Source organism: Zootoca vivipara, chromosome 10 (assembly GCF_965207765.1).
Source record: "Zootoca vivipara chromosome 10, rZooViv2.hap1.1, whole genome shotgun sequence".
NCBI classification, from domain to species: Eukaryota; Metazoa; Chordata; class Lepidosauria; order Squamata; family Lacertidae; genus Zootoca; species Zootoca vivipara.
This window is the reverse complement of record NC_142593.1, coordinates 43,059,945-43,075,809: the sequence shown is the minus strand read 5'-3', so window position 1 is coordinate 43,075,809 and position 15,865 is coordinate 43,059,945. Positions and strand designations below refer to the sequence as shown.

General features: G+C 43.6%; 1 protein-coding gene across 1 annotated transcript in view; it reads right to left on the bottom strand.

Annotated features, from left to right (window-relative positions):
• HCN1 (hyperpolarization activated cyclic nucleotide gated potassium channel 1) overlaps positions 1 to 15,865 on the bottom strand; it is a 175,036-nt gene that overhangs the window by 28,211 nt on the left and 130,960 nt on the right. The window contains exon 5 of the mRNA XM_035100970.3: positions 8,802 to 8,948. Within this exon, the coding sequence (XP_034956861.2) occupies positions 8,802 to 8,948 (147 nt within the window). The remainder of the gene's footprint in view (positions 1 to 8,801; positions 8,949 to 15,865) is intronic.

The following is a 15,865-nucleotide window of genomic DNA, read 5'->3' as shown; positions in this document are numbered from 1 at the left end:
AAAGCTTTTGGGTCAGCCTTCCTCATGTGCATAGTGTCCCCCTGACTATGGAAAAGCCTTCCCTTACAGTAGATGCGGGGAACATCAGGCCTAGGGGGCAAAGGTGGCCCTCCAAGCTTCTCTCTCTGGTCCTCAGTGTTCTCCCAATGCCCCACTTTCTCTCTAGCCTCTCCCTTCTCCCCAGCCACATCTGTCACTAGCCCTGATTCACACCCCCAGTTTTTGTCTGGCTGGGATGTGTCCGTGAACACTTCTAATTCTGTGATGCTGATAGTGCCCTTTTCTTGCCTTGAAGGAGGATGGGGGGGGGGAGTCCAGGTAGAAACTAACCAGCTGTGTAAAGTTGAACTGTGTAAAACCCTCCTTCGTGGGCTTCGTCCTCGAGAGGTCCGGAGGGTGGCAACACGAGAACAGGCCTTCTCTGCAGTGGCTCCCCATCTGTGCAATGCTCTCCCCAAGGACGTTTGCCTGGCACCTTCATTATACACTTTTTGGCACCAGGCAAAAACGTTGCTTTTTAATCAGGCCTCTGGTTGATTTGATTGACATCCTATACCCTTTAAAAATGTAGGGTTTTTTTTGGGGGGGGGGTCATTGTGCTGTATTTATTTTGATTATGTATTTTGCAGTTTTATGTTTTGATTTTGTTCTGCGAACCACCCTGAGACCTGCAGTTATAGGGCGGTATATAAATTCAATCAATTTCACACCCACTTTTGCATTTGGCCTTGCCTGCTGCTGGGATGCAGCCCCTGGAACATTGTCAAGAAAAAAAGTTCAGCTCTTGGTCTGAGAAAGGTTGTGTAGCCCTGCCCTTGAGGCACAACTACGGTAGTGCCAAGACTTTCAACACTAGGTGACAAATCCCTCATTTGGCCAGGCTTTTCTTTTTTTAAAAAAAAAACATTAGGAATTATTTTGCTGCTGCAGATCAGAAGCCCAGGTTGTGCTTCCTGGGTATTTTTAATGATGCTGTTTGTTTGTTTGTTTTTTAAATTGCTTTTATAAAGCTGTGCTGAATCTGGTTTCATACTGGTCTCTTTGTTGTTGTTGCCCTTTTATTGCCGCACAATCTGCCCTGGGATCGTGTAATGGACGACAACCTAGAAATCCTCTTGTCAATCAATGAATAAAATACCGTATATGAGCAACTGGGAGAGTTGCTCTTGCTGGGTACAGCTGGCATCCAATACATGAATAAGTGAAATCACCATTAAGTAAGAACTTCTGAGCATGATGGGAGTACCACAGGGCATTGGAGAAGACAACGGTGGGGGATTGTGCATTTTTCATTTTTCTACTTTTGCAATGGATAACCTATTCTGCTGCTACAGAGTGTACTGCTTGAGAGCTAAATCATAGCTGCCAAGTCTCCCGTATTCCCCGGGAAACCCCCATTTTTCCAGCTGTTCCCAGCCAAAATTTTTGTTTTTCCCCGGTTTATTCTGACGCGGCGGCCATTTTGGAACAGGGCAGAGCAGCATCAAAAGTCGCTTCTGAGCATGCTCTGTCCAGTTCCAAAATGGCGGCAGCGCTACTTCCGGTCTGCTACTTCCGGTCCAGTCCCTTATTTCTCAGGCAGGGACTTGGCAGGTATGGCTAAACGTTAGTTCTGCCAAAACAATACCAAGACAAAGGAAACTTGGGGACAACTTGACCTTAGCCACACCCAAAATGGGCTAGCAAAACCGAATCTTAACTAAAGCCCCCCCCCACCCTTTGCTGTGCTCTGTGTTCTTAGGAATACTCACATAAGATGAGAGGTTTTTATAACAAATCTCTTTTTACAGTGCACGAAAGGTTGAAAGCAGGGAGGTTATATCCCAAATACCAATTATGTTCTCTGAAAATGAAGTGTCCCAATGTTCTATATTCTACAAGGAGACGTGATCTGTATCTATTTTCAGCCAACGTCTTCTCACACTACGATCTAAAAATAGGCCGGCTCTGAACTTTAAATAATGGCTCAGAAAGGGTATTAACCTCTTTCTCACAAGTTGGGTTTGCTGTGCTGCTATAGCTCTGTCGCAACTTGCATTGTAGAACGGCAGCTGTCTCCTACCTTGAAAAAGCAACCAGGCTATAATTTTCTGGGGCTGATCTGATCTGATCTGATCTGCAGAGCTACAATGGAGCATGCAATGGCATGCAATGAGAGATGCTGAAGTATCCAATGTAAGGTGTTCAGAATAGGTCTCCCCTACAATGCTATGTATTAAGGCTTTGTCATGGTGATGCAGAAATAATACCATCCAACTTCTAGTGTGTCACTTCTCAAGGATGGGGAGAAATTTGATTCAGTTCACATTTGATTTGCACTTTCCAAAACAAAGCGGGAATGAAACACAGCCATCTTTTGAAATCCTTTCTTATTTGAATTCTGCAGTGTAATTCTCCAGCCAAGTAATGAGTACATAAATGCATACATTGGGGTAAAGCGCTCATAAACACACATATACAATTGAAAATTAAATACATAAATGCATTATTTCTGGGGGAACTGCTTTGCAAAAAATGTGCAGTTTTGGCAAAATGGCATGCATACATTTAAAAGATAAAGCTACACTACACTAAAATTCTGATGACTTCTCATGAGGACTTCAAAAAAAAATCACAGCTGACTTGGAAATGTGGAGAACTGAAGGTTATAAAATTGAGCAGGCATCCCCAAACTGCGGCCCTCCAGATGTTTTGGCCTACAACTCCCATGATCCCTAGCTAACAGGACCAGTGGTCAGGGAAGATGGGAATTATAGTCCAAAACATCTGGAGGGCCAAAGTTTGGGGATGCCTGAAATTGAGAAACCAAAATTGACCAATTTAACCTTCTGTAGTCACATCTAACTGCTGATAAGGCAGACTGGATTTTGATCATTTTTCCTATTACTTGGACATGCAGAGAATCCAAGTACTGCTTAGAAAACAGAACTCTGCTGGATCTCAGACTCAAGTGCATCCAGCCCTCAACCCATTTCCCTTGAAGATGGTTTGGAGGCTGCAGCTGGTGCAGAATGACTCTGCACAGTTACTGAGTGAGTTATTTCGCATGATCTGGGTGCCTACTTGCTATGGAGTCTACTTTAAGATACTTATTTGGTCTTAAAGGTAAAGGGACCCCTGACCATTAGGTCCAGTCGTGACCGACTCTGGAGTTGCGCGCTCATCTCGCATTATTGGCCGAGGGAGCCGGCGTATAGCTTCCAGGTCATGTGGCCAGCATGACAAAGCCGCTTCTGGCAAACCAGAGCAGCACATGGAACGCCGTTTACCTTACCGCTGTAGCGGTTCCTATTTATCTACTTGCATTTTGACGTGCTTTCGAACTGCTAGGTTGGCAGGAGCTGGGACCAAGCAACGGGAGCTCACCCCGTCACAGGGATTCGAACCGCCGACCTTCTGATCAGCAAGCCCTAGGCTCAGTGATTTAACCACAGCGCCACCTGGGTCCCACTATATTTGGTCTTATACAGCCCTAAATGGTTTGGGATCCAAGGACCCAACTGAGTGCCTCTCTTAATATGTGTCAGCCTGGCAGAAAGGATCTATGGAGGAGGCCCTCCTTATAATTGCGCACCTGAGAAGTGTGCAGGGGGTAGGGACCCAGCGTGGCACCTTCTCAGACGTAGCACCCTCTTTATGGAACTCCCTGATTCTGAAGGTGCATTGGGCTTCTTCCTCATGTCGGGTCTATAGGCTGCTTAAGAGACACCCTTTCACTCAAGCTATAGGAACAGCTTGATTTGGTCAACAGTCTGTAAGGAGTATTTTCTTCCTGCTGTAGGTTTCCGTTTTCTGTATTTCGAATGTTATTTTATATATTTTTGTAAGCCACTCTGAGATTTTGTTATGGAGAGCCATATAGAAATGAGGAAATAAATAAATTTTCTGTTGCTATAAATTGACTATAATTTAATGGATTATACTGTAGTGTTGTGTACTATGCAATAACTATCTTACTATCCATAGGATCAGTGGCAAACACGATTCCCTGCACAGCTTTGAAGTTTCTTCTTCACCCCCATGAAACAAACTAATGGAACCAATTATAGCCTGGGTAATAGTCAGGCGCAAATATCTTTCATCATATTCAAAGTGCCAAGACTTTCTTTTCATATATTTTTTTACACGAACTTGGAGCTGCTTTAAGGAACTGCAAAGAACACTTCTCTGACCGATGCCATCCCACTGCATTACTTGTTATTATCTGCAAGAAGCAAGTAATGATGCCCTAGAAACCCCTGTGAGCAAGGTCAGCTAGTGGAATGCTATTCTCCAGACGGTTTAACAATAAGGCACATCACCGGAGAGAGTCCCTGGCATTTTTTATCCTAGCATTCATGAGTCTGGAAATCTTATCACTCAGCAACGGGGCACTAGTCTCTTATTGTCCCAGTGTTATTTTTCATGTCCCTCAAAACTCAGTTGCTTCCTCCTCCTCCTCCTAGGCTTTCCCCCTTAATTAAAAACAACAACACACACAAACCTATGGGATTAGCTGTGCATGATGCTAAATGTGCCACTGCTAATCACATCTGCGTTTGGGTTTCTTCTTTTGGAAGGGAGTGAGGAATTTCAGGACCAGCCATGGCCCTCAAGTAATCTCCCAAGACTTCACATCCTGCCCGGACTACATCCCCCATGGGCTTCACTTCACGCCCATCTTTTGCCTGGCTGGAATGAATCCTTTGAATGCCTCTTGGTGGCACAAAAGATGGAGATTGGTCTTTCTCTGTGTGTCAAAGGGAACATTCACATCTGCTCCCAACATCGCCAGCCCAGAAGGGAATGTATGAAATAAAAATCTACTTTTGCAGATTCATGCCTAGATTTTAATTTATTTATTTTTGTCCATCAATCCTTTCATTAGCATTAGCATTTATTTAGCTGCAATTCTTGGTATGGCATTTTCAGTCAATGTTTGGCTCCACACATCTGCTGGTACTGAGCCACCCGCAGTTCATTCAACTGCTTCCAACTTGTCAGCATGACCAACACGGTTGTTCCTGGGCTCAAATACCGGTAATAACCTGGGTGTCTCAAACATCCTTTTTTGTTTTTCTCCAACATATTGTGCAGTTTTCCTCATTTTGGAATAGAAAACAGATTTTTTTTTCATCCCCATTCTGTTAAACATCATTGATGTCACATAGAAATTTTTAATTTAGGGAGACGTTTGTGCCAACGTTTGTAGGATGAAATATTACCCCCACCCTTCACCCAAAAATTCCAGGGCAGGTCACAGTGATGTAAAATGCAGTATTTAAACAGTTTTAAACAAACTATTCTAAAGTCAGTTCAAGTCCCAATGATTTCACAGATAACTGAAGGCAACTGGTTTTGGGGGTCTACGCGAACTTTTTCATTTAAAAAAAAAATTATGAGGAAATACTTAATGTATGGCCACCCAGAAGAGAAGCCTATTTCTATGAGTTGCATCTGTAACCAATAAACATTTCGGAAGTTATAAAATAGATGTTAATGGGATTCAGCAAGTGTATATTTGGATGCATACAAGTTTAATTTGGAGAAGACCATTTGCTCTATTGTTTTCAACAGTTAAGAGCACAAGAACAGCCTCTGGATCTTGCTAATAGCTCATCTAGTTCTTAAAGTGGCCAATAGCCACTTCTTAAAGTTCTTAATAGCAGCATCCTGTTCTTAAAGTGGCCAATCAGATGCCTATGGAAAGCCCAACAGCAGGACCTGTTTTCGAAGAAGTTCGTAGTAATTGTCAACCGTGCCATGTGGGAATCCACTGCAGACAACTGAAGTGCCTGGAGACAGACAGCCAAGTCATGTATCCATAGCACTGACCAGAGGAGAAATGGCTGCTGGGAGGAACGCAGAGAGAAGAAATGCCACAGTGCATCTGCAGCAGCACAACTGGACGCCTTCCTCTGCCCCAGCTGCAACAAAACATGTCTGTCCTGCATCAGTCTCTAAAGCCACAGCAGGTGTTGCAACCTTCCAATAGCTTGACCTCAGCCGCAAAGACGCACTCCTCCATCGTCTCCCAAGACAGATGGATGCCAGCAATTCTACAGGACAGACTTTTTTTAAAGCAAAGTCACCTGTGTTTTCGATATGCCTGCTTAGCACCTGGACCTATCTAATTGTTTTCAACGATAATCATTCCGTCAATGGCTAGGAAAGCCTGGATCCAGACTCAACCGTTTATTCCGCTTACTCGTGTAGTTCTGCAAAGCGCTACATTCTGTTTTATGAAGAGCAGCAAAGAGAGCTAAGACAAATATGGGCCATTACATTTCATATAGCATGGCTCTACAAGCTGACGTGAACGCAGGCATTCCCCAGGGTGGCTGGGAGGTGACTGTCAGTAGGAAACTGACAAAGGGAATCTATATAAACAGGTGGATAACCGGGAAAGCAGGCAGTTCAAGGTGGAACTCAACATGAGAAGGAAAATCTTGGTAAGCCTGGGAGATAGGCAAGGGTGCTCCTTGAGAGAAAAATGCTTCTGAGAGTTGAGGTGTGAGATTTCAAGGTTTCAGGTGGTTAACCAGCAGAGACTGTGGTGTCTTTGTGATATATGGTTTATTTACCCATATATACAACCTGAGCCAAGATGGGGGGGATCACAGCATTAACAACCTGAGAGGGCGTTTCTTTCCTGCATAGCTGCAGCCTTGGATTCTGAGATCAAGCATCTCTCTGACTCTCAAACTTCCCAGGATGTAGCTTTTCTTCCTACTTCTAGCTCAAAACAACGAATTCTCAACTCAGGCCTTTGTCTCTCTAACTACCAGCCAGGAGAGGGAGAGGGACCCACTCATTTGTCCTCTGGCACCAAACCTCCTCCTTTGTTCCTTTAATGGCCCATTACCTAGGCTATTACACCACCAGGAAGCTAGCCTTGCTATTTTAGGAATTAGAAGGGGGGCCCAGGCATACAGCCTACCCACCCAAACTCTTAATACTATAATACCACACTAAAGAAGCTTTAGGGGGACCCCAGGCTGATTGATAAAGAACAGCCTTGTTTGGTGGGAGCTGTTCTTTAAAGCGGGAGACTAGGTTGAGCAGAGCCTCTGTGTTGGCCAGGAACACCCTTCCCTCAGATGGCAATGGGGCCTCGGGGGCGTAAGAGGTGGATACCACACTCCTCACCTGCTATTTGTGAGAACTAGGGCTTAATTGGAGATCAGCTTCTCTGTGATCCTGTTCTTAAGTAAATTGATCAATGCCATGCCTGTTCATAGCGTGCTCCTACAGTCGGCTTTGTCAAGTTTCCACAAACATAATTAAAATCTCCCATCAGATAATTATGCATTGTCATCAAATGATTGCTGTTGAAAGTTTTTATGCAGTGAATTTTTTTAGAACAACTGAAATCACAATGCAATTACAACAGGAACAGCAATGACCTACTGTAGTTAGTGCTGCATAATCATTTCAGTTCTCTTGCTCATATTTTCAGAAGTTCACCTCTTGAGTAAAGCATTTTCATGTGTTTTTGTTAGCTCACTCGTATATTTTTTACCTAGGTTCAACTTGGGGGGGGGGGGAATGTGAATTGTTGCGCCTCGTGTGCAAGAGAAATGCAATTTGTTATCCAGTACATGGAAAGCGTAGTTTGGAAAGGTTAAAAAATGTTGGCATTAAGCATTATCAGGCATGGAAGTTTTAGCATTTGCCATTCTATATCAGAGCTTAACAATTAATGAGCATGACATTTTGATAATGCTAATAGCAAATTCATGCTTATAAACAAAGAAGGAATTTATGCTGCAGTCACCATTAGTTGGATAAAATGCAAACATATTGAGCTTGTCGAAGCTGCAAAGTGCATTATTTGCTGGATAAGTTGAGATGACCCAGTTCCACTTGGTTCTCAGTACTTTGTGACTTCAGAGTCTATTGACCAACCCTGCTACAGTAAGGTGAGACTTTCTTTTAGAGAAGCTATGCTGATTCTTCTTCAGCAAGGGCTGAGATTCCCCAGCCTCTTTAATACATCACTTATAACCACCACAGCTGTGCTTAACTGTAGCTTAAAGGCAAATGTACAGGGAGGAAAGAATAGCTGCTTCACTTTCCTTCCGCTCCTGTTGCTGCAGCACTACTGGGAGCTAAGCCATGATTTGGCTTAACACTCTGTCCAAACTCAGGTTCATGGTTTGTCTCTATCAAACAAACCACAAGTAGTAGGCCAAGAAAAAACAGCTTGTGGTGTTTGCAGAGAGATAAACCATAATGTGGATGTAACGCTGAGCCAAACCATGGCTTAGTTCCCAGTAGCGCAGCACATAGCAAAGAGCAAAGCAGCTAAGATTTTTTTCTCTCCCTCTGCACTAGCACACTGTATGTTCACTTTTAAACCACCGTTGTAAAGTGATTTGTGAACCTGGCCTATTTTTTAAAAAAGAAATCTGGTCTTAATATTGTTTTCCTGGGTACTAGGGTGGAGTGGAGGAACTGGGAAGATAAGTTTGCTGAATTTTCCCAGGTTGGTGGTTTTTCAATCCTCTTCTTAAGAAGGGTGATTTTTAGCAATGCATTACATAATAATTGAAATTCCATAACTGAGTTGTTTAGAAGCAAAACAGGAACAGTAAACCATATTTTAAACAAACATATCATTGCAATACCTTTTAAGTTTGCCTGTTAGGTCTAATTGGAGACAAACTAGCAAAGTTCTCCCAACCCAAGCCACATTCAGAAAAACTTCAGGGGCTCATTAAAGTCCACCTCAAATGAAGGGTGTACTTTTCATGCACCCGAATTGTTCTCAAGCTCAGAATGTGGGAGAAACCCTCTTGCAATGTTGTTGACGTCCTTACCTCCCTAAGTGGGTCGTTGAGTTCATTGAGAATGCTATCTTCATCGAAGATCTTTCCCTGGTAACGGTGTTCATAATAATCATGGATCTTCTGACGCATATCGGCAGGTAGTTTATGAAACGACATGTACTGTTCCACTTGCTTGTACTAGAAAAAGAGGAAATGTAAAGAAAAAAAAGAGTATATTAATGCAATAGGCTTTTAAAAAATAATGGGGTAAAGCCATAATGAGTGAATTACTAACATCATAAAAGAAAAAGGCAAATGTGTGGCTATTAGCAGAGGGAGTGAAAGGATAATAAGAACCGTGGTTTCTCCCTCGCTTTGACACTGCACAAAGTTTTGAGGGGATAAATCAGGAAAGACTTTTTGTTAGCGCACCGTGTGGTCAAAAACTTCTTTCTATATAGCCTGGCTTTTGAACTTTTTCCCATGGGGGAAACAATGGCCTCCTGCATTGGACCCATGGCCATTTGAATATTGGCCATTGAGTGCCAGCACTCTTCACATGAGTCATGTTCATGTTTTAGAGCAGCCACACAGTTCACATGGGATCCCAGCCACAACTGCTGGGCCTAACTAGAAGTCTAGAAATGACCTGGAACACATGTTGTCTTTTCCACCAGCTGAAACCACTACAGGAGAACACTGGCGGTGATGGATAATGTGTTCTTCAAGCAAACGTATCTTCTGTGAGACCTGTGGCTCAATGGGTCCATGTGCCTGGCTGTTAACCAGAAGGTTGGTGGTTCGAGGCCACCCAGGGACAACTGCAGGTAGGACTCCTGCATTGAATGGGGTTGGGCTAGATGAGCCTCGGGGTTCCTTCCAACTCTATGTCAGTGATCGTGGCTGATGTGATACTTGAATTTGGGGTGTCCTGACTCATAAGAATATAGGAAGGAAGTCAGATCAAGCACAGTATTGTCTCCACTGGCTGACAGTATCTCTTCTAGGGTTTCAGATAGGGATCTTTCCCAACTGCAGACTGAATTTGGGACTTTTCCATGCCACATATCGACTCTACTACTGAGCTGTGCCTTTCAGCACATACTACATTAGCCACTAAGTTATACCAGATCTGTATAAAAAGGATAGTTGCATTCTCATAAATGCATCTATTATAATAATTATATAACATAAAAGTATATATTTGGGATAAACTATGGTTAGAAATGTGTATATCGAGACAAAAATGCTGAAATTACATATTTAATCCTTTAAAAATACATATTTAAATTTAATGTAGAAATAGGATTACATGGATTTGTGAATGGACATATTTCTATGGAATGGAAAGAGACTGATCCATCCATTCTTAACTTCGCCCAGCGGTAGCTGGAATTAAATGCTGGTTGCAGGTGTAATGTTCATCATTAAGTCTGTGAGGACTGAGGAGGATTATCTGCCTGTTGCATTCAGTTCCCAACCCCTGGCCTACCCGCCCCCCAACATCTGAGATTCCTAATGCCAAAACAACCATAGGAGGTATGGCATTTCAAGGAGCAATCCTGCTTTAGTCCAAACATTATAGATTTTAGAGCATCAGGGGAAGATCACAAGCAGATCATGTAGAGTACTCACTAAAATGATGACTAAAAAAATTACTAACCTCACAGAGGGATGCTGTAGAAAGGAAAAGGCTAAAACATATATATTAAGATCTGCATTTTCTGCTGCCTGAAAAATGCAAGCTGTAAACAGCAAACACCGTAGAGCTGTTTGCTGACTCATCCATAATAAGATTTATTTTCAAAAGGGATTAAACCGAAAGGTCATTATGAGGAAGGTCACTGTTTCGTCCTCAGCACCAGATGTTATAAAAGCAGTATATTTGCTGTCAGGACATTGTGGCTGATATTGCACTAATTACTGGGGATGGAAAGCTGGCTGCTTTTAATTTGTACATATGAGCCATGTTTTGTGGTAAAGGGTTTTTTTGTGTTTGTTTTTTGTTTGGTGTGTGTAGCTAATTCAGAAAGAGGAACCTAGTCCTTTTGCAAAACACATGAGACCTACTACCAAGGTTATATAAGGGAAGGTGAAATAACCAAAGGTGTAAGATTTTCAGCTACAAGCCCTTCTGTCAAATACCTTTAACTGAATACTTTTACACTACAGAAGTACAAACATTTCCTGTATGAATCAGTTGAGTATGTCCATATGATCCTAAAAGCTCTTCATCTATGCAAACAGAGAATGTCTGGAAATATTTTCCTTGAAAAGTTCCCAGCTGAAAGGATTGGGTCCTACAACAGCCTAACCCCTGGATCCTTCTGAGATGATCTCCAGCTGGAAAAACCTGCCCCAGAGACTTCTCTTTTTATAAAGTACTTTGAGGTTTTTGGTGTTTTTTTTAAAAAAAAACAATATAAATTTTTATGAAATAAAATAAATTCTCAAATCCACCCAAAACTGAGTCCAAGGCAGAGAACTTGGTGCAATCTGTCAGAGTAAGAATGGATTGTCAGCAGTGAGCACCAGACTGGTTAAATATCCCCGATACATCAGCTCACCTTACTTCTATGTTTCCAACTGAGGAGTCAGAATCAGACCCCCAGAACAGGAGGGGCACAAGTTTCCCCATCCCTGCCTTATAATCTTAGGGAGTTGGGGCTCCAGGTTTAAAGGCTCTTTTGGATACTACATAGCAAGAGCAATGCTGGATCAGACCAAAGACGTGTATGCAACAGCACTCTCCTCGCTTGTGTTTCTCAGCAACAGCCATTCAGACACATGCCACCTCTGCTGCTGGAGCTAGTACGTTGGCATCATAACTAGCAGCCATCAATAGTCTTGTCCTTCATGAACATGCCTAAAATGCTTTTGAAGCTACCCAAGTTAGTGGCCATCACTATAACCTCTGACAACGAATTCCAGCTTAACTGTGCAGAGTTTAACGCTGGCCTTCACACCAAGAACGCCACTCTTATTCACAGATCCCCTGCAAGGAACTATCCCAGGTACTTCAGACCTTGTCACTGGTTGTAGTGCACATTACCCTACCCATTTAACAACCCAGCTAATTTTAGTCAAAATCATCTTGCTGCTGGAACCCAGCTACTCATGCCTGGCTCCTTCTACCTGTTCCTTCTTGCTTCTGTTTAAGTGTCCCGTATTGGTGTGCGCATGTCTTTTATATCTCAGTATCAATACCCAGGTAGAAAAGGTCGAGCAAAATGCCACCCCAAAGTTCATAGTTTGGTTATACCTGCTTAAAGTAACAATTAATTGATATTTCAACACATGTGAACACTTCAAACACATGGTATGTTGAAGAAAATTATTCAATTAGTCTACTGAGCAGGTGAACCACAGCATGAGAACATATAGGACAGGACCAGGAAAAGCCTGTATCTGTTGGTGGAGGTAATGTCTGGTCTAATCACCATGACATTCAAGCTTTGACCACAGAGTTAGTGTTTGTAACTTTTCTTTCCCTGCTTGGTTCCCCAGCATTTGACCTTTACAAGGCAATGTACGCCTTTTTTCAGCTGCACTGGTAGCATTCTAGTACATGACAGTCCAATTAATTGCTTCTGCTTAAGCCATGCCTTTTGTACTCTTATCCACATTTCTGCCTCTTGGCAGATTACTGACCTAAGAGATTTGAATTAATACACTTTAACAAGTTCCAATCCTAGCTTTGACCCATTTCTTTTCCTTATCCTTTGCATGAGTCGGATAGCCAGTCCCCTGTGGATTGATCTGTGATCTTCTGTCACCTGTTCAAATCCTCCTCTGTTGCTTGTTTCTTTGACTGCACTCTGCTTTGCAACTGAATAGCCTTCGACCCACATTCTTAGGTGAAAGATAAACAATAAAGGTAACAAAGCTTGGAACCTAGCGATTCGACTTGCCGGAGCCAGGTCTCAAAAGACATTTGTAGGTATTATACCTCATTTACTACTTTGTTGGCCAACCTAAAAATCTTTTGATCAGCCTCAAACATTAACCTGAGATTTAATGACACCAGTTTCAGCTATCTGTTCAAAGTCTTTTGGGTAAATTGCTAGGAAAACTAAGGGCACTATCTAGCTAACTTGTTCCATCAGTGCAACAATTTCCACTTGAGCAATGGAACCATAGCTGCCAAGTTATCCCTTTTTTTAAGGGATTTTCCCTTATGCTGAATAGGCTTCCTCGCGAGAAAAGGGAAAACTTGGCAGCTATGAATGGAACCCACCCCCCTCCTACCTTGCAGTCCTCCCTAAATCTGTTCTGGGGGGAGAGGAGAGGGGTGGAAGTTCCATTGTGAGTGTGTGCGTGAATACACACACACACACACACACACACACACACTTTTTTTACCATACTATCCGTTGTTCAGAAGTGCTACATATGACCTGAATCTCCCAATAAGCTTTTATTGTTTTTGGTGGTTTTAAAAGAACAATTGGTTATGTCCCCCCCCCCAAAAAATCTGCTGAAGACTAGGGTTGAAGGGAGTTGGACTCCAACAACATATGGAAAGCCACAGGTTTGCCACTTCTACTTTAAATGGATCACTAGGTTCACAGAGACAAGTCAACAACAAAGGGGCTACACAATCACATCAATAAGTCCAGGTCACATCCTGCCATAGCTGCCAAGTCTTCCCTTTTCTTGCGAGGAAGCCTATTCAGCATAAGGGAATTTCCCTTTAAAAAAGGGAGAACTTGGCAGTTATGCATCCTGCCAATATGACCTGAATGTATTGATGGCTAATGACTGTAGTTGCTTCCCTGGTTCACGATGATGGTGCTTTCATTACTTAATACCAAGGTATGTTAACAGCAGGATTTAGGAGGAGTTTTCCAGACTTCAGTCAATGCGTTTTTGCAGAACACTTTTTAAAGATCATAACTCTACTTTTTCCCTGCTCTTGGAAGATACAGGATAAAAATGTGAATGCATTCTTGGGTGTATATGCCCTACATATGCAGCTGCATCTCACTGGCTAATTTGTGCTTTAACAAGTCTAGTGTTCACAGAATTTACAACCCGCATTCTGTTCACTGGGGAGAATAGTTAGGACTTTAACCAGCTCCCAGTGAGAGCTCCGTATATGGCTTTCAACTGGCTAACAAGTCAGATATTTTAATGCCCAATTAATATCCCTATTGTTCTGTTTAAGAGGTGAACACTTACCCCAGGTATCAGTTAGGTGGGGAATGAAGATAATATCCTGCACTGAAAGTAGGACATGTCACACATGATTAGCATCAGATGTGAGGCCAGGTGCTGTTGTTGCTGTGCAAATGCTCTATTATTTCACGAAGTCAGATTATAGGGGATACTAGGCCCTCTCAGGAGATAAGGTGTCCAGATGGCAGTGGGTTGGGCCCTAACATTAGGGAAGAAGCCTCACTTGTTTTCCTTTTGTGGGAGTTGCCTATTTGCCTAATGATGATAATAATAATAATAATAATAATAATAATAATAATAATAATAATAAATAATTTATTATTTATACCCCGCCCATCTGGCTGGGTTCCCCCAGCCACTCTGGGCGGCTTCCAAAAAAACAGAAATTCTAAAATACAGAAATCCATCAAACATTAAAAGCTTCCCTAAACAGGGCTGCCTTGAGATGCCTTCTAAAGGTCTGGTAATTGTTCTCTTTGACCTCTAGTGGGAGGGCATTCCACAGGGTGGGTGCCACTACCGAGAAGGCCCTCTGCCTGGTTCCCTGTAACTTGGCTTCTCGTAATGAGGGAACCGCCAGAAGGCCCTCGGAGCTGGACCTCAGTGTCCGGGCAGAACGATGGGGGTGGAGACACTCCTTCATGTATACCGGACCGAGGCCGTTTAGGGCTTTAAAGGTCAACACCAACACTTTGAATTGTGCTCGGAAACGTACTGGGAGCCAATGTAGGTCTTTTAGGACCGGTGTTATGTGATCTCGGCGGCCGCTCCCAGTCACCAGTCTAGCTGCCGCATTCTGGATTAGTTGTAGTTTCCGGGTCACCTTCAAAGGTAGCCCCACGTAGAGTGCATTGCAGTAGTCCAAGCGAGAGATAACTAGAGCATGCACCACTCTGGAGAGACAGTCAGTGGGCAGGTAGGGACTCAGCCTGCGTACCAGATGGAGCTGATAAACAGCTGCCCTGGACACAGAGTTGACCTGTGCCTCCATGGACAGCTGTGAGTCTAAAATGACTCCCAGGCTGCGCACCTGGTCTTTCAGGGGCACAGTTACCCCATTCAGGACCAGAGAGTCCTCCACACCCGCCCGCCTCCTGTCCCCTACAAACAGTACTTCTGTCTTGTCAGGATTCAATCTGAATCCGTTAGCCGCCATCCATCCTCCAACCGCCTCCAAGCACTCACACAGGACCTTCACCGCCTTCACTGGTTCTGATTTAAAAGAGAGGTAGAGCTGGGTATCATCAGCATACTGATGGACACCCAGCCCAAACCCCCTGATGATCTCTCCCAGCGGCTGCATATAGATGTTAAAAAGCATGGGGGAGAGGACAGAACCCTGAGGCACCCCACAAGTGAGAGCCCAGGGGTCTGAACACTCATCCCCCCCCACCACTTTCTGAACACGGCCCAGGAGGAAGGAGCGGAACCACTGCATGACAGTGCCCCCAGCTCCCAAACCCTCTAGACGGTCCAGAAGGATGTTATGGTCGATGGTGTCAAAAGCCGCCGAGAGATCCAGCAGAACAAGGAAACAGCTCTTACCTTTGTCCCTAGCCCGCCGGAGATCATCGACCAGTGCGACCAAGGCAGTTTCAGTCCCATGATGAGGCCTGAATCCTGACTGGAAGGGATCCAAATGGTCCGCTTCTTCCAGGCGTGCCTGGAGTTGTTCCGCAACCACTCGCTCAATCACCTTGCCCAAGAATGGAAGATTTGAGACTGGGCGATAGTTGGCCATATTGGCCGGACCTAAAGATGGTTTTTTAAGAAGCGGTTTAATAACCGCCTCTTTCAGCGGGTCTGGGAAGGCTCCCTCATGGAGAGAAGCATTTACCAACCCGCGAAGCCCATCGCCCAGCCCTTCCTAGCTAGCTTTTATAAGCCAGGATGGGCAAGGATCAAGGAGACAGGTGGTTGGTTTCATTCGTCTAAGC